The 27,987-nt window shown below is 40.5% G+C and overlaps 1 protein-coding gene across 1 annotated transcript in view; it reads right to left on the reverse strand.

Annotated features, from left to right (window-relative positions):
• olfml3a (olfactomedin-like 3a) overlaps positions 1 to 27,987 on the reverse strand; it is a 29,396-nt gene continuing 1,409 nt past the window's right edge. Inside the window, exons 2-3 of the mRNA XM_060936766.1 lie at positions 6,194 to 6,476; positions 1 to 1,066 (exon numbers count right to left, since the gene is read on the reverse strand). Coding sequence (XP_060792749.1) covers positions 276 to 1,066; positions 6,194 to 6,476 — 1,074 coding nt within the window. The 3' untranslated portion in view covers positions 1 to 275. The remainder of the gene's footprint in view (positions 1,067 to 6,193; positions 6,477 to 27,987) is intronic.

Below are 27,987 nucleotides of genomic sequence, written 5' to 3' on the forward strand. Positions count from 1 at the left end.
TGATCTCATGAATACTTTCTAGAAATTTCTATTCTCAACTAATGATTTTGCTTGATTTCATATGATTTAACATATGAGAAATGCTACAAATAACTAGCACTCAAATGTAACACTATATTGACCATTGAACAATGACATTTTTGCCTCATAACAATATTATATTTAACTTTATGAAATGTGAGTTATTCAAAAGTTCTATATTTCTGATGGTGTGTTAATACAGTATTTGCAATCTTTCTGGTCAAGTTTTTCTTGCAGTCTCTTTGCATTGCCAGTTATTCCTCTGGAGTTGGCACTATGGCCCACAGCTTCTTCTTCAAGGACATCCTGTAGAGAATCTGGTAACCATCATCCCAAGCATATATCTGCTTCTCTACAGGATTGTACTTCAGGCTGGCGTGAGCTCCGAAGCGCCTAGGGAAGTAGAGAAGTGGGGTTTCTCCGGGTGTTACCATGTCATTAACATCAAATACACATTGTACTCTGGAGCGGCTAGCGTGTCTAGTGTTGTAGACCACGTAGAGGGTGCCACAAACAAAAAATGCTGCTTCAGCATTGTTTCTGGAGCATGCCGTGTCCCACATTTGCTCGATATCCAGAGTGTCAGAGTCCATCTTGGCCAGATTAATGGTGTCTCCAACAGCATACAATGCCCAAAGCCCTTCCTCATCTGCAATCAGGTCCACTATGGTCTCAGGATTTAAGTTGTACACGGACTCCCGATCCTCTATAGGAAGAACAGCACTGTCTGCCAGCGAGCTATTCTCCAGATGAAACTTGATCACTTGCAACTCTGATTTCTCAGTCACATAGTAAAGAAAGCCATTATAGACAACATGGCCAGTGCCATTCCATGCAGAAGGGAGGGTTATCTGCTTGCCTTTGGACATGCCAGATGATGCAGCCAGCTCTTTTACTGAGTTAAACTCATACAGAGTGTCCTCAGAAGTTCCATTAAAGATGTAGACCTTTGCTGTCATGGCATCCTTAGTCCAAAGCCCTTTGGTGCTGCCCAGCCTTTTCAGGATCTTCATGGCTCGGATACTTGACACAATGTCGACGCAAACTGTGAGGAAATAAATTAATCACCATCAGTGTTCAGCGCCAAACTTATAGTACCAATCTTGTGAATTGTGAAAAGCTGGGAAGATCATATATGTAAATCCTGTAATCTTTGTAAATGCATTCATCATTTTGTTTTATCACTTGAATTAAATTGAATGGCATAATTTCTGTTATACCACAGTGCAGCTGAATTCTCAAATCTGAAAGGAGTTCTGGATGTAATGTAAATGCTAAGTTTAGGTTAACACATTTGTTCTCAAACATACATAACCTAAGTTATATGTAATAAACTGTTTAAAAAAGCTGTTATTTAAGAAAGAAAAATGTATAATCACTGATATAGTAATGATTTCTGTTAGAAGATATTTATCTAACATTTATGGAAGGAGTCTCCAATGTCAGTGCTTTGTAACAGACAGTATTCAGGACAGAACTGCATTTTTTCCATATTAACTTCAAGAGAAAAAAGATAGGGATGAAGGAACATCTGCTTATCGATGTTATAAGCTACGTGATAACAGGTGCTAACTTGCTTCATAGACATTCCACATCATTAAAAATAAGTGTGTGTGTGTGTGTGTGTGTGTGTGTGTGAGTGCGTGTGTGTGTTTTAAAGTACGACATGGTGTTCTTTTACAAATTCAAAAAATTCAAATGTGAGAGCAAAGCGAGATTGTCTAACTTGTGATTAACAAAAGAAGGATATATAGCTTAGTTTTAGTCATGTATTTATTGATAGGTTTATTAAATTAAGCACCTTGGACCTGATGGACCCTTTTTAATTCTTTAAGGTGTCAGAATGAAACCACTAGCTATTTGGTGTTTTGCAACTGAAAACACAAATTAATAAGATACAAACTCTCTGCATCTTTTATTAACACCAATTCTAATGAAACACCAATTCTAATGAATCACCAATTAGTTCTAACAATCTCATGATTTTCTTAAGATAAGCAAAATTGATATGTAATGTACAACCCCGATTCCAAAAAAGTTGGGACAAAGTACAAATTGTAAATAAAAATGGAATGCAATGATGTGGAAGTTTCAAAATTCCATATTTTATTCAGAATATAACATAGATGGCATATCCAATGTTTAAACTGAGAAAATGTATCATTTAAAGAGAAAAATTAGGTGATTTTAAATTTCATGACAACACATCTCAAAAAAGTTGGGACAAGGCCATGGTTACCACTGGAAGACATCCCCTTTTCTCTTTACAAAAGTCTGTAAACGTCTGGGGACTGAGGAGACAAGTTGCTCAAGTTTAGGGATAGGAATGTTAACCCATTCTTGCCTAATGTAGGATTCTAGTTGCTCAACTGTCTTAGATCTTTTTTGTCGTATCTTCCGTTTTATGATGCACCAAATGTTTTCTATGGGTGAAAGATCTGGACTGCAGGCTGGCCAGTTCAGTACCCAGACCCTTCTTCTACGCAGCCATGATGCTGTAATTGATGCAGTATGTGGTTTGGCATTGTCATGTTGGAAAATGCAAGGTCTTCCCTGAAAGAGACGTCGTCTGGATGGGTGCATATGCTGCTCTAGAACCTGGATATACCTTTCAGCATTGATGGTGTCTTTCCAGATGTGTAAGCTGCCCATGCCACACACACTAATGCAACCCCATACCATCAGAGATGCAGGCTTCTGAACTGAGCACTGATAACAACTTGGGTCATCCTTCTCCTCTTTAGTCCGAATGACACGGCATCCCTGATTTCCATAAAGAACTTCAAATTTTGATTCGTCTGACCACAGAACAGTTTTCCACTTTGCCACAGTCCATTTTAAATGAGCCTTGGCCCAGAGAAGACATCTGCGCTTCTGGATCATGTTTAGATATGGCTTCTTCTTTGAACTATAGAGTTTTAGCTGGCAACGGCGGATGGCACGGTGAATTGTGTTCACAGATAATGTTCTCTGGAAATATTCCTGAGCCCATTTTGTGATTTCCAATACAGAAGCATGCCTGTATGTGATGCAGTGCCATCTAAGGGCCCGAAGATCACGGGCACCCAGTATGGTTTTCCGGCCTTGACCCTTACGCACAGAGATTCTTCCAGATTCTCTGAATCTTTTGATGATATTATGCACTGTAGATGATGATATGTTCAAACTCTTTGCAATTTTACACTGTCGAACTCCTTTCTGATATTGCTCCACTATTTGTCGGCGCAGAATTAGGGGGATTGGTGAGCCTCTTCCCATCTTTACTTCTGAGAGCTGCTGCCACTCCAAGATGCTCTTTTTATACCCAGTCATGTTAATGACCTATTGCCAGTTGACCTAATGAGTTGCAGTTTGGTCCTCCAGCTGTTCCTTTTTTGTACCTTTAACTTTTCCAGCCTCTTATTGCCCCTGTCCCAACTTTTTTGAGATGTGTTGCTGTCATGAAATTTCAAATGAGCCAATATTTGGCATGAAATTTCAAAATGTCTCACTTTCGACATTTGATATGTTGTCTATGTTCTATTGTGAATACAATATCAGTTTTTGAGATTTGTAAGTTATTGCATTCCATTTTTATTTACAATTTGTACTTTGTCCCAACTTTTTTGGAATTGGGGTTGTACATTATATAGTATTACCAAAAAATTAGCAGTGTACAAGTTACATTTCATATATATATATATATATATATATATATATATATATATATATATATATATATATATATGGGAGTCAAATGTGCAGCCAGAATCAATTAAAAAAAAAACAACTTCCTGAAACCATTCTACTCAGATCTACTGAGAAAGAAAATGATGTTAATTAAAATGAGGCCAAGATGAAAGTAGTATAGATGAAGCCCTGAGATTATCGCAAGAGTGCATTTTCTACCACTCTATAGCAAGCCTTCTCTACTTCTCCATTTCATTCACAGATCTAAAAGCATGGAGTTGCTTGCAAGTTACGAAAAGACAACACCCCCCCCCCCACCACCCACCACCACCCACCACCACCCTTCTCGGGTCAGTTCAGAGCACAGACACTTCCAAAAATTGTAGACTGCTAAAGGCTTCAGGTGTTACAAAGGTATCATATTGAAGGTGATTTGTGACAGGTATGAGGTAAAAAAGTGAGCCTAAATCTGAAGGAAATAGTCTGGCTTAACCACAGCTGTCCTCTTTGTTTTGCGCTTGAATCAATGACAGTGCAGCCTAGAGGCACATAACATCCATCACCAGTTGGAATAATCCAGCCCTCGGTACATGATAAAGGACTTTTTTAATATGAGCTGAGTTTGAATGGAACCTCATCTGACCTGTGCACCAGCCAGTGGTGCTCCAAGCCATGATCCTGTTCCCCAAAATAAACAACATGCCAGAACAAACTAACACAGATAGGAATGGACACTTTCCAGGCTTTACGAAATTTAGTAATGAATACTGATTTGTGCAGGAAATACCAGAGTGAGCCTGGATTTTTTTTTTAAATTCTGTATTTCAGAACGTTGAATGAGAAACCTGTTGAAATCTGTCAAAAATATCCAGACTAAATAATTCCCCTGTGTAACAAACCATCTGCCATGCCGACGTCTGGATTTGTTATAGCTATGAGAACAATACTCTTCTCATCTCATCTCATCTCATCTCATCTCATTATCTCTAGCTGCTTTAACAATACTCTTCTCATCTCATCTCATCTCATCTCATCTCATCTCATCTCATCTCATCTCATTATCTCTAGCTGCTTTATCCTGTTCTACAGGGTCGCAGGCAAGCTGGAGCCTATCCCAGCTGACTACGGGCGAAAGGTGGAGTACACCCTGGACAAGTCGCCAGGTCATCACAGGGCTGACACATAGACACAGACAACCATTCACACTCACATTCACACCTATGGTCAATTTAGAGTCACCAGTTAACCTAACCTGCATGTCTTTGGACTGTGGGGGAAACCGGAGCACCCGGAGGAAACCCATGCGGACACGGGGAGAACATGCAAACTCCGCACAGAAAGGCCCTCGTCGGCCACGGGGCTCGAACCCAGGACCTTCTTGCTATGAAGCAACAGCGCTAACCACTACACCACTTTGCTGCCCGAGAACAATACTGCAAAACAGAAAATGCGATTTATCTCCTGATATAAAATAATGGCCTGGTTTAGGAACTGAAATGAGATCATAATAAGCTTTGTATACAGGATTTATGGCAAATTGAGAAAACGATGTGAACAGTTCTCACTTTTTTGGACTTTGGGTTACTGTAAATCAGGGGCCATTAGCTGGAGGATGCATCCCTGGGCTGGATGCAGACCCAGCAAATTATTTCAGCAGATCAAACTAAGCTCTTGAACAGACTATAGCAGAACTGATCAATGTAGGAAAAAACTGCTCATCCAGTCACTACCACTGAACCGTCACAGCTGATATACTGTAATAGATCCTCTGTTGAGGCCATTTGCATGAATTATTTACCATAGACAGCCCACAGATTGCTGGTTGGTCAATTGGACAAAGAAACTTTAAGGCATCTCATCCGATCAGGCTCTGTGGCTCTAGTCAAAAGTGGTACCATGAAGTGCCAGAATGGAAAACAGAACCACTACAAGTTGAAGCATCTTATTAATATCCATGAACTAATCACTAATTGTTGAGCATTAAAATGTTCTTAACACTTGTCACTATTCAGTTATGTTCCTTATTTCAGTCTTTATAAGGAAGGACGTTTATGGAGCTGGACCTTCACAAATTTTAATTGTGTTACCCTTACCTGTAGTAAAGGTAAAGATGTTCTTTTTTTTTTTCATTTTTATGATTACACATTGTTTCCAACCCACTTGTCAACCTGATTACCAATTATACAATCATCTGAACATGGATTTATTAGAACATAACACAAAGAAGCAAATAAAAAAGTACCAAACCATAATAAAAACCTTAATTCAGCATATGGCTCCAACTCCAATAAAGAAATTCCTGTCTTCTTATGTAGCCAGGATTTTTTTTTTAGTTTCTCAATCTAGTGATTTTCTTCAGAGATTTTGTGCAGCCAACACAAGTATAACATTTAATGAGTAAAGCTAAATATAGTCAAAGTCCATATGCCAAGACACCATCAGGACTGAAATCAAAGGTACATAATCAAAAGAACTCAATTCCTTCACATGTTCAGTGGCTCACCTGAAACCTCAAAAAACTCATCCTTTTTCTTCTTCTTCACCACAGGCTCTTGTTCCACCATTTTATCCTCTGGTTTAACACAAGGTTTGGGTGGGTTTTTGGTTTCGAAGTAATCCATCTCTCGCTCCACCCGGTCCACTCGCACCCCGGCTCCCTCTAGGTCGTCCCGTAGCTTCTCGTGCTCCTTCTCCAGTTTCTCCAGCAGATCTGCAGCCTGATTCCTGAATTTCTTCAAGTCATTACTGTAACGGTTGTTCTGCTCATGCCATAAGGCAATGCGTTCCTGAACACAAACAAACAAAAGGGTTGATGAGATATTGTGACTATAAAACACATATTAGTCACACGATGTGACATGTTTTTAGGACATGTTATGTCAAGTCTTTTATTTAAAAACAAACAAAAAAATAGGTGCAAGTTTAGTCAGAATTAAAGTGGTGGATCAGAGGCTGGCGGCACGGTGGTGTAGCGGTTAGCGCTGTCACCTCACAGCAAGAAGGTCCGGGTTCGAGCCCCATGGCCGGCGAGGGCCTTTCTGTGCGGAGTTTGCATGTTCTCCCCGTGTCCGCGTGGGTTTCCTCCGGGTGTTCCGGTTTCTCCCACAGTCCAAAGACATGCAGGTTAGGTTAACTGGTGACTCTAAATTGACCGTAGGTGTGAATGTGAGTGTGAATGGTTGTCTGTGTCTCTGTCAGCCCTGTGATGACCTGGCGACTTGTCCGGGGTGTACCCCGCCTTTCGCTCGTAGTCAGCTGGGATAGGCTCCAGCTTGCCTGCGACCCTGTAGAACAGGATAAAGTGGCTAGAGATAATGAGATGAGATGAGATGAGATGAGATGGGATGAGATGAGATGAGATCAGAGGCTTAAAATCAAAGCTCTCCCTGAGGTCAATAAGAAGCAGATTCATTACTTCCTGTCTTTGGAATAGTGTTGACCAGAGGTGGGAAGTAAAAGTCCAATTAGTTTGTTACTTTAATAAAGTCTGTGTTTTTTCCCAAGTATCTGTTTTGTACTAATTTTTCTTTCACTCAATACTTTTGACTTTTACTCACTACACTTTCAAACACTACATTTCTCTATAATTATACATTTGTAAAGTCATAAAGCAACTTTTTAGCATCACCATAACAAATGTGAAAGCAAGAATGAGAGCTAATACCCATGGGCATAGCGTATGCGGGGTATGCGGGGGAAATGTCCCCCACACTTTTTACAGCCATTACAACCACTCAATTCATTTTTAACAAGTGGAAATGCGTTTTTCCGAGCTGCCTCTAAACTCATCATGAGCAGGCGGAGCTAAGGCGGCAAACAAACACCACTGTCATGCAGGGCCGCATTAACCCTTGCCGAGGCCCTGGGCAGACACCCCCCCGAGGCCCCACCCCCGCCTGTTGGCAACTGCGCTCAGCAAATTCACCCCCTCAGACATACCTGTCTAACTAGACACAGAAACTTAAATAATGACAGTGGCACAATTAGAAATACTATTGAACGATAAAACTTTATATCCATCAACACCTATTTAATCGAGAAAAAGCCATGGTGAAATAGGCAATTGCATGGTGAAAAAAATCCATCAGACATCACAGTTAACAAGTCTGGTTAACGAAAGTTTAGCCTCAAGAAGCCTTTGAATGAGTGAGTCAATGAACAACATGTCAAGAACATAACCGAGGCCTACAACAGTTTCTTTAGTATTCAGAACAAGAACATTCATTTGGTATATAACCGTTCGTTTTCATTTTGGAATCCAGGCGACTTTTAACTTGTGAAAACAAAGAGCAATAACAAAGAAAGAAAAATATCTTGCTTCTCAGAAATAAATCTCAAAATGTTAGGCTATGTGAAACATTTCATCCTTTCACACACGTAATGTCCCAAACAGCAGTGGCACACAGCTTTGCGCATTCAGTTTGACAGCCATGGGTCAACTTACAAGGGCACTTTCCTACTTTTCTGGAAAGCGAAGTCATTAATTAAATCATTGAACTCGCGTAGCGTGTGAAGACATGGTGGACAGTGATCATATTGACAATGACGGGTGATTTATGCGACGGGACAAGGTGGACTTCCTTACGGGTGGCGAAATGCATCAAAAATGTTATCAATATGATCAAAACTTCTGAAAATATCGTTTCATATTTTCCGATCTCGCTACCTCCGAGGCCCCCTAGTGGCCGAGGCCCTGGGCAGCTGCCCATGAAGCCCATTAAGATAACGCATCCTTGCTGTCGTGTGTGATCAGAGACTCTTTAGAAAATATTGTATGAGTATCTTTGGTGTGATTCAGATCTGGGCAGTGCTTCTGTATGTTCAGCAAACCAGCCAAGAGGCTAAAGACTTTAGACAGTTTTTTTCCAAACAAACCGTGTAAGTTGAGTAATGCTGTTGAATGTAGATAATGTTTAGCTAAAAGATGACAAATAGATGTCAGTTTAGTTAGTTAAGCTAGCTAGCTAACTTAGAGGCGGTAGTAACTAGTTACATTTACTCTGTTACATTTACTTGAGTAATTTTTTGGATAAATTGTACTCTTAAGAGTTGCTTTGTTGCAAAATGCATTTTACTTTTACTTGTGTAATATTATTCTAAAGTAACAATACTCTTACTTGAGTAACGTTACTATTTTGGCTACTCTAAGATTACTCACTTCTGGGTAGAAAATAAGAATGTAAATGTATTTGTGTTCCTTTGACTGTTATTTTTTTAAAGATTTAATTTATTTTTTGTGGTAGTTAAAGTTTAAAGTACATGAATTTGCTGATTATTATTACTGTATTCCTAATTCTATTTCAAAACGTTGCTTTCCACATATTTTTAAATCTTTATTGCCACAATAGAAAGAGCAGGGTGAGAGAGGAGACAGTGGGCCAGAGGCCAACAGGAATGATTATGCAGGGTCACAGGTGAGAAGAGAATATAACTAGCTATGTCACTACTGTGCGGAATCCAAAACTGATCTCAGTTTTTCTCTATCACGTCAAGTTTTTGAACTATAGGATCCCCATTTTCTTAAAAAATATGAAAAATACTGTACTTAACAGATATGTGCTTGTTTTATAAAAATTTACAAATATTGACATACAATGAAATATGAAAGAAACAGGCATGACTGCAATGTTTATTTAACACTATTATGTTTTTACAAAGGATATGGCTACTGTAATTATAATTGTGTGCAAGAAGAAGAAACCTTTATTCATCACATGCACACTTCAAGCACAGTGAAATTCATCCTCTGCATTTAACCCATCTGAAGCAGTGAACACACACACACACACACACACACTCAGAGCAGTGGGCAGCCACACCAGAGCGCCCGGGGAGCAGTCAGGGGTTTGGTACCTTGCTCAAGGGCACCTCAGCCCAAGGCCCCCCCCATGTTAACCTAACTGCATGTCTTTGGATTGTGGGGTAACCCACGCAGACATGGGGAGGAAACCCATGCAGACAACATGCAAACTCCACACAGAAAGGCCCTCGCCGGCCGCTGGGTTCAAACCCGGAACCTTCTTGCTGTGAGGTGACCATGCTAACCACTACACCACCGTGCCGCCTGTGCAAGTAGTTAAGGTAAAAATTTACATTTATAGCTCTTTCTGGAGTGTTCAACTTGAGGACTATCGCGTTTGATGCTCCAACAATAGTCAGCCATAATATGTACATCCCATCTACCCTGATAACTTTCTTCCATAACCTTCAAATAGTCTTACTACAGTGGAATTTTGCTTATCTGGAGAGTAAGCTGTGGAGAAAAAACTTGACGTGCTAGAAAAAAACTGACTGCAATTTTGGAATCAGCATGCCAATTTTAGTTTTAATCAGCATAAAAATCTAACTCAACAGAAATTTTTTTTTTCAAACTGTTCCCCAGTGTTATCTGGCTGTAGATGCTCCAGGGTCATTTTATGTCAACTCAACCAGAGTTTGGCACCTTTAGATTTTAACTTTAGATTTTGATAGTATATCATTTTAAAGAACTTAAGTCGGTTCCCTGGTGCTGTGCTGTTTGTGGTTATGTGGTTCTTTAGCTGCTAAGGAGAGGTGCAATTGAATGCGAGAGGATGATAAATCACTCAATAGACCTCTGAACAATTTGTCCCCCTCACTTCTAAAATGATGGCTACGCCCCTGCTAATACCCATCTATCTGTCCGTCTATCTATGGACAGTTTGGATTTAGGCCCTGTCCACACGGCAACGGATTCAGGTGAATCTGATAAAATTGTTTATCATTTCGGCCTGGCGTCCACACGGCACCGGCGTTTTGGGTGCCCCAAAACGAAATCTTTTGAGAACGGGTTCCAGAGTGGAAAGATCTGGCAACGGCGCCGTTGCGAAGTCGTCTGGATGAGTAGAACGGATTTGTTTACGATGACGTCACAACCACATGTGCTTCACGCCGGGTAGAAGTGTAACGAACTCGATGCGAGTTGTCAACAAATCCTATAACTTAGTTCATGAAACGCGCTTACAAAATATTTTCACTGTGAATATTTATTGTGTAATGGTGCAAAGTGAGAGAGAGAGTCAATCCCGCCAGCAAAAATAGGGAAAAAAAAAGGAGCGATCTCACCTCTTCAGATGTTGGTTTAAGTCCTACAATACATTCCTCAAAAAGGGCGTAGAAGAACAAATTAATCCATCAACGTGTATCATTCAATTTATTTCAGACCATTAAAGATGCCGCCTTCCGCGTAGAATCATACGTCATCCTCACCGCCATATTGGATGGGTCAAAGTGGAGAATAAAGATGCCTCATTCATGTGCTGCGTTTAACTGTACCAACAGGTTTGCCATCCAAACGAGATCACATGGGATTACCTTTCACAGGTGAGACTGGAAAAATACTTTTCATTGTATTTGGTCATTATAACGTAATTTTACGAACAGATTTTTCTGACTTTGTGGCTAATATGAAGTCTCGCGCATAATAGTTTATGCGCATGCATCCTTACTTCTTCTATTGTTGTGGTGTCTCTGATGGGACCGTCTTACAGCGCACGTAGAGGTGTGGCATGTGTATTGCATCGTTTTCAGCAAGCGTTGCGTTGCCATATGTACCTGATATTTTACTGATCCGTTGCCCATGTGGACGCGATATTTTTTTTTTTAAATCTCGTTGCCGTTGTCGTGTGGATGTAGCCTTAGACAGCAACATGTTAGCATTCAGATAGTTTATGTCACTAGCAAACATTTGAGCGATTAGGATAAAGCGAATGTGTTGTCACATTGGTTCCTTGGTGAAAGGGTATTAATTTAACATCACTAACATCAATGTGTAATGTTTGAGGCAAATGTCTTTTTCTTGGTGAATCTTACTTTTTCTTTCATACTTTAAGAACAATTAAGAGTTTAAATTTTCTACTTTGAGTGAAGAATTCAAAGCTGTACTTTAAACCTTTCCCAGAGTATTTATTTGGATAAGAAACTACACTTTAATTTGAGTAAAGTACATGTCTGATTTTGACTTTTTTAAGCAAACCAATGATTTGCTTTTCTCAATGATTACCACATGCAGAATATTTTAACAATTGCTTCCAGTAAAGCTTTTTCTACTGATGGTTGGTTAGTCTACAACATCCCCAAAATCCCCAAAACATCATCCACAGAATTTTAAACACTTTGATTCTATGCTTGTTGCAAGTGATATGTAAACAATATTGAAAATGTACTTAAAAAAAGAGAAGGCATTCTGGCCTACAGTCTAAATCTAAAGAAGGGAAAACTTCCTCTTCCTTTACAGCAAAATGTCACATCAACACTGGAATTGGTAGTGTTGTAGTACTTGAGACCGGTCTCAAGACCACTTTTGGAAGGTCTTGGTCTGGTCTCGGAATTGACCGCATTTTTACTCGGTCTTGTCTCATTCTCAGACTCGAGATTTTATTTCAAGACCAGTCAAGACCACAACTGTGGGGATTTCATTAACTTGCCTGTGCATTGCCTTATTTATTTGTTAACATTGTTACTGTGATTGAATGTAAAATTTCCTGCGTCACATGCAACCAATAATGTGACTCATTGCTAATTTGAAATGTTTCTTCCTGTTAATGGCTGTCACTTCTCCCCACCTCCTTTACACACACTGGTCTGGTCCTGGTCTTGACTCGGTTTCGCCTCACCTTGGTTTTGGTCTTGACTTGATTTTGACCCCTCAAAGTCTTGGTCTCAATACACTTTGGTCTTGGTCATTACTTAGTCTCAGTTAAGGTGGTCTTGACTACAACACTAGGAATTGTTGTCACTCTACAACTCCTAAGAGGCATCAGGGATAACAAACATGGCTGCCAAAGACTACAGTTCCCAACTCAAGCTGCCTGAATACTGATCATGCACACACTGGCTCAGTCATACATACACAGTATATATTCAGACCATAAACGCTCACACAAGTGCAAAGTATCGCTCAGTGTAGTTTGTTCTCCTGAACCTAGCCTTGTTATTGTGATTGCTTTTCTGTTTTTGTTCTTTGTCACGTTTCCTGGCTCCTGATTACAGTCCTTGTTTGCCATAGTCTGTTTGTTGATCACCTGAGCATTGCCTTTTGGATTTCTCTGCCTGTTTTACAAATAAAGCATTTCAGCCTGCACCTGCAACCAGTTCTGCTGCATGACACAAAACACCTTCATCTACAAGGATGTATGTGTGCATGCGTGTGTGTGTGTGTGTGTAATACGTTGCCCAGCATCTTATTATTCCATTGATGAGATCTTGATATATAATGCACTGCTTAGCTCTAATAGCTTCAGTGTCAAGCTGTTGATAGAGATTAGCTTATAACTCTGTCATCGAATAGCATGACCAACCATCACTGAATGTGATTATTCATTTAATTCCTTGGCTATTTTCCAAATTATTCCATTCACACCACAGTGCCCATGGATTTAATGCTAATGTGCAATGCAGTAGTACAGAGAATTGATGAATGCAAACCAAAAGGTTGTTTTGTGGAATATAAATGTGTTTAAAGACTGTTAAATTATTAGATGCACATTATCTTTGCCAAATCTTTATCAATCACTCAATCAGTTTTAACTTATCGATCAACTGAAATAAGCCTGTATAATTATCAGGCAATATCACATCCCTTGAGGCAGAGAGAGTGGAAAATACTGTATATATCGATTGTGCAAATACCACAGAAGGGAGGCTTAATCTATTCAGTCCAGTAATTACAGTCTTTCATATTGACACATTAGAAGATAAAGCCTCAAATGAGTATTGTATAACAGTACAGCAAATAACATCAGATGTCTGTTGGCACATATAAACAAATATTGATACTCAAGAGTCAGGACTTGATGTGCATGCTATAATTTGAAAGGTTGGGATATAATTTGCAAACTTGTGATGTGCATGCTATAATTTGCAAAGCTGGGATATAAATAATGCAGAAGGAACGTGAGTATGTGCCATTTCACGAATAATAAATATGCTGAGGTTAGCATATGTGTCTGGTGTGGAATAGGATTTTGTGTGTGGATGCAGCACTGTACAGCACACAGTTAGTCAGTCAGTGCGTTTACATGCACATCCAAATCGAGCTACTGTCGGTAATCGAGCTAAGGGTCCCAGCAGGGGTGCCAGAGAAATCCAATTCTACATGCACACAAGGAAATCGAGCTATTGTGTGAGGTATAGGGGCGGCACGGTGGTGTAGTGGTTAGCGCTGTCGCCTCACAGCAAGAAGGTCCTGGGTTCGAGCCCCGGGGCCGGCGAGGGCCTTTCTGTGCGGAGTTTGCATGTTCTCCCCGTGTCCGCATGGGTTTCCTCCGGGTGCTCCGGTTTCCCCCACAGTCCAAAGACATGCAGGTTAGGTTAACTGGTGACTCTAAATTGACCGTAGGTGTGAATGTGAGTGTGAATGGTTGTCTGTGTCTATGTGTCAGCCCTGTGATGACCTGGCGACTTGTCCAGGGTGTACCCCGCCTTTCGCCCGTAGTCAGCTGGGATAGGCTCCAGCTTGCCTGCGACCCTGTAGAAGGATAAAGCGGCTAGAGATAATGAGATGAGGTGTGAGGTATATTGTGCACCCGAGCCACAGGTGGCGCTACACGCCCCATCGTGTTGGTACACTTCCGGTTGTCGTCATGAAAAAGAGCTATTCAAGAGTATAAACAAAGTTATCAGTTCCGTGCTCACAAGAAGAAGAACGACGACGAGGACAGCAACATCGATATATATATATATATATATATATATATCATTCAACTCCTTAAGCTGAATGAGCATGAACTCTATATCCTCATTGCTCCAGAAGTGCACGTTTCTACTACTGTTGTCATGCTGACCGAGGCTGTTGTGTTTCCCGCTTGTGGTCTCGTCACTCGTCACTTCCAGAAGGGGCAGTGCTGAAGTAGGTAGCTTGACTACATAACTCGATAGGGTTTACATGCACTAAGTAGCTCGGCTACAATTGCATAATCTAGGTCGCGTAGCTCGATTACGAGAAATCCAGTTCGGTTCGATTTCAGCCAAGCTAAGGTGTTTCCATGGCATTTAGAACTTCGATTTCAGTCGAGCTATGGCAGGAATTCGATTTTCTCTATGTGCATGTAAACGCACTGAGTGACATTTGTTCAACTGCTTTTCTTTACAGTCCCTGATTAGTTGGGGTTCAAATCAATCTTTTAACCCTTTCATGCATAGTGTCACTTGAGTGTCATGTGCATAAATCAGCTTTAGACCATTACTTTTACCATTAATTTAGCATAAAGCATTATGTTACACCACAGACTAATGTCGTAGTACTTGAGATCGGTCTCAAGACCACTTTTTGGAGGTCTCAGTCTCATCTCAGAATTGAACACATTTTTACTCGGTCTTGTCTCGGTCTCAGATATAGAGAACTCGGGATTTTATTTCAAGACCAGTCAAGACCACAACTGTGGGGATTTCACTAAATTGCCTATGTGTGGCACTATGATATAGATTTATACATGAAGATAGTTGCCCCCCATTTTATTTTTATTGCTATGGGCAGAACCACTGTTAATGTCTATTTTGCAGTAATGGTGCGGTATATGTTTCGCCAGCAGAGGGCACTCTGTACCTTACCCGTCAGTAGCTGGCGCCCTGGCGGAAGAAATTCAGTGAATACGTGGTGCGACAGTGCACTATTGGTGGGACATGGCGATTCATTTCCGCCAGTTCGTTCATGTCGGTCAGTTCAGCAAAGAAATTCGTTCATTCAGTTCGTTCACTCGTTCATTTTGATGACGTCACACCAAAGCGGCACAACAATGGCTGTCGTCCGAAGTTTAGTTCATCTTGAGTGAACGAGAGGCGGCAGAGGTGCCATCCACAATAGATTTTCATACATTACAATGTGCTTGAGAAAAAGATGGAAGAAAAACATTATCCTAGCATTATCTGAAAAAGACTACATAAACAAAGCTCTGAAAGTTAATTAAATGTAGATGAGAATAAAGCTGTTTTTATATTTATTATATTTATTTTAGTAGAGCCATGGTCTGCCGGCTATGCAGTTGTTCTCTCAAACCCATTAAGCAAAAAAAAAAAATTGCTTATTTAACAGCAACACTCATTTCAGAGAATAAACAACGTTACAAGTCATCGTATTCAGCGAACAGTAGCCTGCGATGTCTCTCTGCTGCATTCATGATCATTCATTGTTTGGCCTGGTCATGGACATGGAAACGGTTGTTATGCACGAACATTCGATTGACGTCACGTCTAGCGAGACCTTTTCCAGCTGTTCGAGCAAGAGACCTCCTTTATTGCAGACTGTTTCATGCAGTTGTTCAAACCCATTAAGTAACACCCATTTTGCTCATATTCAACAGCAACGCTCATTACAAAGAACAAACCACTTTATTACAAATTGCATTAACATTAAAAAAACGAACACAGTATGCCGCGATCTCCAGAGCCACGTTCTTCATTGTTTATCACAGTCATGGAAACCGTTGCTATGCGCCCAGCCCAGTATGGCAGCAGGCAGGCTGGCTGCTGGCTGTTCGTTCGTTCGCGAACTGCTGAGCTCGTTCGCTGTGAACTGAAATGTATTGCTGAGTGAGAGCTCTAAATTGTAAACCAAAGACCTGGCATGTGTCAACGGTCTGATAATAGGGCTCAGATAGCCCTTAAAGAAGTAAAGTGGCGCTGCTCTGCACAGATCAAAATGCAAGTTGGACGCCCTTCTGCTACTGAACAGATCCTGCTGATTCGCCAATGACTGAGATTCAGCGACCGCCCTGCTGCCAGCGAGCACAGACTGCTGATTCGCGAACGACCGAGAACAAGAGGCAGCGCGAACTAGTTCTAGTCGTTCACTTCGAAGACTCGTTCAAAAAGAACGGTTCGTTCGTGAACGACACACCACTACAGTGCACAGACCACACGCTGTGTATGCTCCTGTTGACCTGTATTTTTCTGTTTTGCAGGTAAGCTGGGTTGTAAACAATATATAAACACTAGACAACAGTAGTGATAGACCATAAGTGCCTTAGAATGTAACAGATGTGGAGCTAAAAGAGTGAACTCACGAGTGTATGGGTTTGTAAAGGCAACCCGCCATGTTGTGTATCTAAGATGTCGGACTCGTAGCCCCCGGCGATCGCGGTAATGAACCAGAAATCTGTTGTACAGCTATATGAGTTCATATGACATAAGCTAACGACTGAGAGATGCAAATAACGGTTGTGAAAGCATGAGTTTCAGGGCTCTAATGGGCAACCATTTGTAGAAATCTGGTTGCCCGAACTCAGAACATGGTTGCCCAAATATTACATATTAATTTTTTATTTATTATTCAACCTTCTCAGACGCTGTCTGTATCAACAAGCATTGATACTAGCGCCTGGTGATTAGTCATGTAGTGAAGGACATACCAATATTCAGTCCCCCCAGGATTTCGCGGGCCTTTTTTGTGATTGTTGCAGGCTAAAATGTCTGATGTTGCGGGGGGTTTTCCAAAAAAAATTTCGATGAAAGTTGCGGTGTTTTTTAGGTTTTTGTTGCGATTACATTGCGGGAGGAAGTGAAAGTTGCAAGAAATTGTTGTGATTTTCTCTTTTTATGATTAAAATTGAGTGATATGTTAAAATATTAAGTTATTACCAAAAAACTATTGATTAAAAAAACAAAGACACTGAGAAATGGTCCTATAAACAACTTTACCAATATAAAAGATTACCAGGACTACAAAAATGCAGAAAAATAGGCTTTACTTATCCAAATGCACCTGTTGGTTCAAAAGTTAAAGTGCATAGACCCTCACAGCACAACATGAAGTTACCTTAAAATATAATATAAATGCCTCAGCTTTCATGTAAGAAAAAAATCTATTAATACTAGTACTGTGTGTTGAATGAAAACATCAATAAAAATTAAAGTTAAAAAAATACTAGTACTGTGTGCAGGCAGTCTCTCCTGAAGACTAAATTAAACAATAATTATAAACTAATAAAATAAATGGCTCAGGCTTCATAGAAGAAAAAAAACAATTTGAACTGAATCTCACAGTATGATGCTGAAGCTGCCTAAACAATGGAAAATAAAATACCATTTGGCAAAAATGTTGGCATCCATTAATTTCTTGTATTAAGTAAAAAAAAAAAAAGTGCACACAGTCCTTCACTGAAAATATAACACACTTTCAGTAGCAGAATTTAAGCCTACATAAACACTGCAGGGTTTCCCATACATAGACCATTGTGTGGCGCAGCGCCACACAATGGATTCCTAGTGCCACACAATCAGACTCGCGATTTTGAAAAAAAAAAATTCCGTTGCGTATCGTTCCATTCATTCATAGTGCTCTTTCTTCTCGTTCACGCGTGCGTGCGCGCACACCCACACAGAGAGAGAGAGGCGTGTCCACAGGCCTGCCAGTGCGCATATACCCGGACTGCAAATAGGCCTGTTAGGCTAATTAAAAATAACGCAGCCTTCCCGATTCGCTTTCCGATCCCTTATTTTAAAAGGTAGCCTACGTCGTGCTCGTGATGAGCTTTATCATAGCCTTCTTGGCTTACAGGAAACGGACATCCCTGAGTCAGGCTATAAACCAATTTTGATGCAGACAGTAGCAGCTTGACGCGAGGAACCGGCCTTATTGCATTATCCCATTTATCCCGCTTCAGCAATGACTTCCCTTACGATAGGGCACTTGAGTTTTTTTTCAGGAAGCCACGCAGAATTAAATGTTCTGATAGGGCATGCAGGCTTTGCACCAATTAGGGTAATGCTTTTTCATTATTGTTAGTTGGCTTGGTGTTACCTTAAGTGGTTTCTTACATCTAATTATGATATTTTATTATTATTTTGTTACATTATACTATTTATTTCATTTTAGTATTGGTTGAGGTAAGTGTTGAGTTCAATATTTAAAATAAAAACCTCCAGCTTGTTTTTTGCAATTTATTCCTTGAATGTCAACTAAAGAATGATTGAAAGATTGCCACCAAAAAGGCAAAAAACTAAAGTAAAAACCAGAGATGCACCGATTGACCGGCTGCTGATCGGAATCGGCCGATTTTCACGTGATCGGCCATGACCGGCGACCGGCCGGTCAAAATTAAATTGTGCCGATTTTCTGCCGATCAGAACTTGTGTATCACATAGAGATGAAAATGGAAATACTCGTAATTCGCAACTAAAAAGACTGTGGCTACACTGGCAGCTTGAACATGCTTTCTAGTGCGATTGTGTTGCGCTTGTGCAGAACAGTGTCAGTCCTGCGCGCCTAACTGGCTCCGGCGTGCGCGCCGTTAACAAAAAAAAAAAAATCTTTTTTTTTTTTGTGCCAGATATTGGATGTGAAAAGAAGAAAATGTTTGTGGTTGTGTGAATTTCCCATTACAGGAATTAATATGTTAGCCTATTACCAAACATCTAGTTAGATTTGTACAAAGAGAGAAAGAAAAAAATGTCTTTTTGTTTGTTTTACAACCTTGGTTTCACTTGATTCCATTGGAAATTACTCTACAAATACACATTTGACAAAGATGATAGAATGGCTATGGTATAAGTATGACTGGAAGTTATTTTTGTATTTTGATACTGAATGAAGAAATGGGTTGTTCTATAAGGCATAAGTTTTCAGATCTAAATAGGCTTATGAAAGTGTGTTCCATAGCAGTAGGCAAATAATATATGAGGGGGAAGTTGTTTTTGTGCCAGATATTGGATGGGAAAAAAAAAAGTTTGTGTGAATTTCCTATTTCAGGAATTAATGTTAATACCAAAGATTTTACAAAGAACAATGTCTTTTTGTTTGTTTTCAACCTTTGAGGTGTTGAAAATTTATTACTGAAAATCTGGCAGAATGTTCTATTAAAGAAAAGATAAAAAGAAAATAGTCTTTGTGTGTGCTGTGAAGTGGTTTGAAAAAATGAAATCGGAATCGGCCAAAATCGGTATCGGCAGGTCACACTCCATGGAAAATCGGAATCGGCCCAAAAAATTGCAATCGTTGCATCTCTAGTAAAAACTAAACTTTAACTTCAATTTTGGTGAGTAATTTTCATAAATTTAAAAGACAGGTTTTCCACCAACATCAAGCCCAGCAAACTAATGGCCTGCCCTGTAATGTAAAGTTGGGTCGAGGAATGAAACCAGGCAGGGTTCTGGTAAAAATTGTTTTAGCTGTCTTCTCTTAAAGAACTTAAAAGAATTTAGATTGATCTGAATAATCTCAAATGCTTCTTGTAGCTTTAAAATAGTCCCAGCAGGTGACTCTGAAGAAAAATACTGTGTGTTTGAACACCGCCCGCTGTAAACACTTTGCATACACTCCAATGACCGACTTCACCGACCGCCACAACACCACCGTGCATGATTCCCTCATCGGCACAGTGGAGCACCACAAATTGCTACCTGGGCCCTGTACTACGAACGGAGGTTAACCTACCCAGAAGTAACCCAGGGTTCCCCCGCTAAACCGGGGTTGACAAAACCTGGTTATCTTGTTTGGGGTTAAATGGTACTACGACGCCAGTTATGAAGTTGATTTGTTGAACCTGGTTTAACCTAATCAGGGTTAATGCGCGTTCACGTGAAAGGGGAGGTTATCAGCGCAAATCCCCACTGTTCACAATGGCACGGCCGCCGCACTTCACGGAGGAAGAATGCGCTGTCATAATGCAAAGCTACGAGGAGTTCAAAACAACATTAAGAGCAAAATCTAACACAGCGGCTGCCAATAAGGAGCGGCAAGCATGTTGGCAACGAATTGCCGATCGGGTAAATGCGCAAGTACATTCTCCCTTCTACATGTTCCAGAACAGAAGTATAGGATGAGAGAAAGCTTCATGATCAATCACAAGTCACAGAAAATGGTCCTTCGACGTGGCCCCAGTCATACTGTATATAGCTTGTTTAATGTCCGAAAAATCCTGAATAAAATTTGGTATGGTAAATTCATGGAGTAGCCTACTTAAACTGATATGTGCACAGAGTCACATGAATTAGGATGACTGACTGTTCAGTCCCTTTGACTAAGTTGGTGTATGTCCTGTGAACATTTCAGAGGCAACAGCAGCGCCAAACGCACCTGGCAACAGGTGAAAATGAAATATAAAAACATCATTCATAATGGTGTGTGTGTGTGTGTCGTTCTTTTTCTGTACTGTGTTTCAGATGAAAAAGCTTTTGCCCAAGGACAAGAAGTAGGCTAAACAGCATTTGCCTTTTATTTATTCAAGTTTTATCTGTTTGCCTAATAGTTCAAATTGTTTTGTATATAGTTTATAATGTAGTTGTGTGATATTAATGATAATATTGTGGAAAAACTACTTTGCACGGACGTTCATTTAACTTATTCTATCGTCATTTTGTTTGTTCTATTTTTGTGTATTTTATTTATTTATCTGTTTGTCTAGTTGTATCTATTTTTCTAATATATTTTTTGCATTAATTGTTTTTTCCTATTAAAATAATCTTGTGTTCTTGTTATAGCTTTATCTATTTATCTGACTGTTTAGTTGTATCTATTTTTGTTGCAATTTCAATATTTTTAATATAAGTTTTTTTTCTATTAAAATGTTCTTGTTATATTTATTGTAGTTGTATCTATTTTATATCTCAGACTTAAATATTTTTGTAAAACAAGTGTTTTTCTATAAAATATTCTTGCGTTCTTGATAACTATGTTCTTGAGTGGGTTCTTTTTTTTTTTTTTACAGAAAAGCCGTTCTGCATGGACATTCATTGAAGCCCTCATTGTTTTTTAATGGTTATTTATGAGCGTTTAGGGGTTACAATAATGTAAGTCTAGGTTGCTTTATATAAAAGGTATGTCCAGAAATATTGATGTCACTGTCTAAGCAGAGGGATCTGGCTTCTTTAGACGCTGTCTTCTTAAAACTGAATAAATATTTAAAAAGAGCCAAATGAGCCAGTCTTTTGAACGGCTCTTTTCAAAGAACGGATCACAAAGATGCGGATCCCGTCAAAGAGCCATAAATCCCATCTCTAATCTGCGCTCCGATATCGCACGGGTCATCCAGGTACGCTGGCATTGTCTCTAGAGGAAATGTCGGTGGAGAGGTGGTGTTTAAAAAGGGTGTGGTTAATCGGAAACCTCGGGTTAACCAAGAACATAACCTGAGACGAGCAGGTTTGAGATGCAGCGTAAGTTGCCATGGCAGCATACCTCGGTTTGAACATAGCCAACTTTCGTAGTATGGGTTAATCGGGAAGTTACGCTGCACGTGATCAAGTTACTCTCGAAGTTACCCTGGTAAGCCAGAAAACCCGCTTCGTAGTACAGGGCCCTGATCTGTGGGAAACACTGCACTGACTCGCACATCATGCAATGTTGCCAGATACTGCTGACGTTTTCCAGCCCAAAATATGTTCAAAACCCGCCAAAATGCACTTAAAACCGCCCAATCTGGCAACACTGCGGCACATGCTGCTTCTCTTGAACGTATACACGGAAGTAAGGCGGAAGGTAGTTTGTCGACGTCACCTCAAGATGACGCCAACGATTGGTCAAATTTGCAAGAAAGTTGCGGTAATTGGATATAATTGCAACACCGCCCTGAATTCGCGGGGATTGGTTAAATTTGCATTGAAGTTGCAAATCGCAACATCGCGAAATCCTGGAGGGTCTGAATAGAACACTGAATATGCACTACGCCAGGGCTTTTCAAAGTGTGGGGCGCGCCTCCCCTAGGGGGAGCCAGAGTTCTTCGGGGGGGCGCAACGTCAGGAAAAATAAACCAGAATAAGTTACTATTGCGGACATTTAGTGAACTTCAGCTAGCCTTTGCCAGAGACAAAATGGATCAATTTTTAGTACCTAAAGCTACAGTGAGTGAGGAGACAGAGTTTGGGCCAAGCAAAAAAAGAAGGAAGTATGACCACAATTATTTAAAGTTTGGATTTTCATGGACTGGATCTGAAGATGCTCCACTGCCACAGTATGTTGTCTGCCAAGAGGTGCTAGCTAACGATGCTATGAGATGTTTAAAATGTGTTAAACAAGATGTTTTTTTAAAAAAAAGCACAGATGTTTAAAATGTGTAAAAAAAAGAGGTTTTAAAAAAGCACAGATGTTTAAAATGCGTAAAAAAGATGTTTTAATAAAGCTCATATGTTTTAAATGTGTAAAAAAAGATGTTTTCAAAAAGCACAGATGTTTAAAATGTGTAAAAGAAAAAAATGTGTACAACAACCATTTTTTTTTAAATATGAATGGAACATTAAGTATAGCAACAACAAAAATTGGGGGGGCGGCGCTGTTGTTTATTTGCTCTCTGAGGGGGGCTGACTCTCCCACACTTTGAAAACCCCTGCACTACGCGATGATTATTAGCAATGGGAAACTGCATTGCGAGCCCGCGATGTGCAAATGTGAATTCCGCTAGTTGTTGAACATCCCGTAATGATAACATGGACGCGGTCTTTCCGAGTCAAAAAATCGCAAATCGTGATGGAATTTCATCATAATATGAATGAATAAACATCGTTTTTCATGTAAGTTGACATATTTGGGTAGTTGCCCGATCGGGCAAGCATTTGTGAGAGTCTGGTTGTCCGAATCTATTGAATGGTTGCTTTGGGCAATCGGGCTACTGTTAATGTCAAGCCCTGAGTTTATGGCCAAGACCCATGTTAATCGGAGTAAATGTGTCATGTCTGGAGTTGTAGTGCAGACGGAAATACTGAGTTAAGCTAAGTGTAGAGCTAAGCTAGAGAGCACAAGTGTGGTCCTATACCAGTGCTAAAGCTGCACTAAGGCCAAGTTTACATTAGACTGTATCTGTCTCGTTTTCTTTGCGGATGCACTGTCCGTTTACATTAAAACGCCTGGAAACGCCGGGAAACGGGAATCTGCCAGGGTCCACGTATTCAATCCAGATCGTGTCTGGTCCGGTGCTGTGTAAACATTGAGAATACGTGGATACGCTGTGCTGAGCTCTAGCTGGCGTCGTCATTGGACAACGTCACTGTGACATCCACCTTCCTGATTCGCTGGCGTTGGTCATGTGACGCGACTGCTGAAAAACGGCACGGACTTCCGCCTTGTATCACCTTTCATTAAAGAGTATAAAAGTATGAAAATACTGCAAATACTGATGCCCATTGTGTAGTTATGATTGTCTTTAGGCTTGCCATCCTTCCACTTGCAAGTGGTAAGTGACGCACATGCCGATATGCACTAGGATCACACACACAGCGGCTCAGTCCCGAATCACTGCTCGTGCACTTCACTCGCGCGCTCTGTGAGCTGCGCAGGGCCGGAGTGCGCACCCTCCAGAGGGCACTCGCTGTTCAGGGCGGAGTGATTTGGAGCGCAGGATGCCTGCGGAGCCGAGCGTATCCGTGTATTGGCGTTGCTGTGTGCACGCGAATCGTGTATTGGCGTTGCTGTGTGCACGCTAATCGTTTTAAAAACGTTAATCTGATGATCCGCTGATACGGTCTAATGTAAACCCCACTTAAGTGATTTCTGTGCAAACAGAGAAGGTGTACACTACGTTTGGTTCATTTCAATGATGGTGAATACAGTAAAAGGTTTCAGTTTGAAATAGATTTTAGTAAAGTGTGAGATAAGAAAAGTGAGAGGGTTAGTGAATTCAGCTCATAAGAGTAATAAATAGGAGGTTAAAAATAGTGATTGAAACTGGTTAAAAGCAGTAAACAAACTTTTATTTTGAGTTCATGAAGGTATTTGTTCCCAGGTTAAAAGGCATATGGTGACTCTGTCAATTAATGAAGGTGATTGTATGTGAATTAAACCATATACAGTTAGGTCCATAAATATTTGGACAGAGGCAACATTTTTCTAATTTTGGTTCTGTACATTACCACAATGAATTTTGAACAAAACAATTCAGATGCAGTTGAAGTTCAGACTTTCAGCTTTAATTCAGTGGGTTGAACAAAATGATTACATAAAAATGTGAGGAACTAAAGCATTTTTTAAACACAATCCCTTCATTTCAGGGGCTCAAAAGTAATTGGACAAATTAAATAATTGTAAATAAAATGTTCATTTCTAATACTTGGTTGAAAACCCTTTGTTGGCAATGACTGCCTAAAGTCTTGAACTCATAGACATCACCAGATGCTGTGTTTCCTCCTTTTTAATGCTCTGCCAGGTCTTTACTTCAGCGGTTTTCAGTTGCTGTTTGTTTGTGGGCCTTTCTGTCTGAAGTTTAGTCTTTGAAATGCATGCTCAATTGGGTTGAGATCAGGTGACTGACTTGGCCATTCAAGAATATTCCACTTCTTTGCTTTAATAAACTCCTGGGTTGCTTTGGCTTTGTTTTGGGCCATTGTCCATCTGTATTATGAAACGCCGACCAATCAGTTTGGCTGCATTTGGCTGGATTTGAGCACACAGTATGTCTCTGAATACCTCAGAATTCATCCGGCTGCTTCTGTCCTGTGTCACATCAGGGGCGCAGATAGGATTTTTGAACTGGGGGGGACTGAGCTGTCAGCAAATTTTATATATATATATATATATATATATATATATGTGTGGGGCGGCACGGTGGTGTAGTGGTTAGCGCTGTCGCCTCACAGCAAGAAGGTCCTGGGTTCGAGCCCCGGGGCCGGCGAGGGCCTTTCTGTGTGGAGTTTGCATGTTCTCCCCGTGTCCGCGTGGGTTTCCTCCGGGTGCTCCGGTTTCCCCCACAGTCCAAAGACATGCAGGTTAGGTTAACTGGTGACTCTAAATTGACCGTAGGTGTGAATGTGAGTGTGAATGGTTGTCTGTGTCTATGTGTCAGCCCTGTGATGACCTGGCGACTTGTCCAGGGTGTACCCCGCCTTTCGCCCGTAGTCAGCTGGGATAGGCTCCAGCTTGCCTGCGACCCTGTAGAAGGATAAAGCGGCTAGAGATAATGAGATGAGATAAAATATGTGTATATATATATATATATATATATATATACACACTCTACCGTTCAAAAGTTTGGGGTCACTTTGAAATTTCCTTATTTTTGAAAGAAAAGCACTGTTCTTTTCAATGAAGATCACTTTAAACTAATCAGAAATCCACTCTATACATTGCTAATGTGGTAAATGACTATTCTAGCTGCAAATGTCTGGTTTTTGGTGCAATATCTCCATAGGTGTATAGAGGCCCATTTCCAGCAACTCTCACTCCAGTGTTCTAATGGTACAATGTGTTTGCTCATTGCCTCAGAAGGCTAATGGATGATTAGAAAACCCTTGTACAATCATGTTAGCACAGCTGAAAACAGTTGAGCTCTTTAGAGAAGCTATAAAACTGACCTTCCTTTGAGCAGATTTTCTGGAGCATCACATTTGTGGGGTCGATTAAATGCTCAAAATGGCCAGAAAAATGTCTTGACTATATTTTCTATTCATTTTACAACTTATGGTGGTAAATAAAAGTGTGACTTTTCATGGAAAACACAAAATTGTCTGGGTGACCCCAAACTTTTGAACGGTAGTGTGTATACATGTTATTTCACCTCCCTCACTGCCATCACCAGGAACTACCTGCATGCCAGGACAATGATAACATTTTAACATAGCCTATGGAAATCCAAAGTTTACACATTATCATCACGCACAGAAATTGCAAAACTGCAAAACTAGTTTTAAAACCGCTAAGTTCCAACTGTTAAACATAGCGAGAGGCTGGGCTACGTGTGTGTGTAAAGTGTAAACCAGTGTGCACCTCAATAAACCGAATGGTAATTAGTCTTTTGATTTTTCCGTGAGGTTTGCCTTATGCAAAGAAAGACAGCATAGACGTTTTTTCCTCCCTATAAGTGGGGGGGACCGAACGAGGTGAATTTAAATCTGGGTGGGACGAATCCCCCCCCGTCCCCCCCTCTATCTGCGCCCGTGTGTCACATCATCAATAAACACTCGTGACCCAGTGCCACTGGCAGCCATGCATGCCCAAGCCAGCACACTGCCTCCGCTGTGTTTTACAGATGATGTGGATCATGAGCTGTACCATGCCTTCGCCATACTTTTTTCTTTCCATCATTCTGGTAGAGGTTGATCTTGGTTTCATCTGTCCAAAGAATGTTCTTGCAGAACTGTGCTGGCTTTTTTAGATATTTTTTAGCAAAGTCCAATCTAGCCTTTTTATTCTTGAGGCTTATGAGTGGCTTGCACCATGCAGTGAACCCTCTGTATTTACTTTCATGCAGTCTTCTCTTTATGGTAGATTTGGATATTGATACGCCTACCTCCTGGAGAGTGTTGTTCACTTGGTTGGCTGTTGTGAAGGGGTTTCTCTTCACCATGGAAATTATTCTGCGATCATCCACCACTGTTGTCGTCTGTAGGCGTCCAGGTCTTTTTGCATTGATGAGTTCACCACTGCTTTCTTTCTTTCTCAGGATGTACCAAACTGTAGATTTTGCCACTCCTAATATTGTAGCAATTTCTCGGATGGGTTTTTTCTGTTTTTGCAGCTTAAGGATGGCTTGTTTCACTTGCATGGAGAGCTCCTTTGACCGCATGTTTTCTTCACAGCAAAATCTTCCAAATGCAAGCACCACACCTCAAATCAACTCCAGGCCTTTTATCTGCTTAATTGAGACTGACATAACGAAGAAATTGCCCACACCTGCCCATGAAATAGCCTTTGAGTCAATTGTCCAATTACTTTTGGTCCCTTTAAAAACAGGGTGGCACATGTTAAGGAGCTGAAACTCCTAAACCCTTCATCCAATTTTAATGTGGGTACCCTCAAATGAAAGCTGAAAGTCTGGACTTTATGTCCATGTCCATTATATAACTATAACTTGAATATGTTTCAGTAAACAGGTAAAAAAACAAAATTTGTGTCAGTGTCCAAATATATATGGACCTAACTGTACATATCGAGACAGTCATGTCATTGGTGGTATTTCAGTATTATTGTCGTAATGTGTTCGACAGTACAAGTGTATTGTGTTCTGCTTATTATAAGATTGGGCGGAAGAAATTCAGTGAATACGTGGTGCGACAGTGCACAGACCACACACTGTGTATGCTCCTGTTGACCTGTATTTTTCTGTTTTGCAGTTCCTAAAAAAATAAACATGTCACATGGGAGATGAGTTGGCCCATCATTTTCTGCAGTGTAACATATGTATTGTCTGATTTATTTGTTAACATCATTACTGTGATCGGAATCTAAAATTTCCTGCTTCCAATAAGGTGGCTCATTGCTAATCTGAAATTTTTCTTCCTGTTAATGGCCGTCACTCCTCCCCGCCCCCTTTCACACACCCTGGTCTGGTCCTGGTCTTGACTCAGTCTCACCCTGCCTTGGTCTTGGTCTTGACTTGGTCTCAACCCTTCAAAGTCTTGGCCTCGATACACTTTGGTCTT

Source organism: Neoarius graeffei, chromosome 13 (assembly GCF_027579695.1).
Source record: "Neoarius graeffei isolate fNeoGra1 chromosome 13, fNeoGra1.pri, whole genome shotgun sequence".
In the NCBI taxonomy this organism is placed as follows: Eukaryota; Metazoa; Chordata; class Actinopteri; order Siluriformes; family Ariidae; genus Neoarius; species Neoarius graeffei.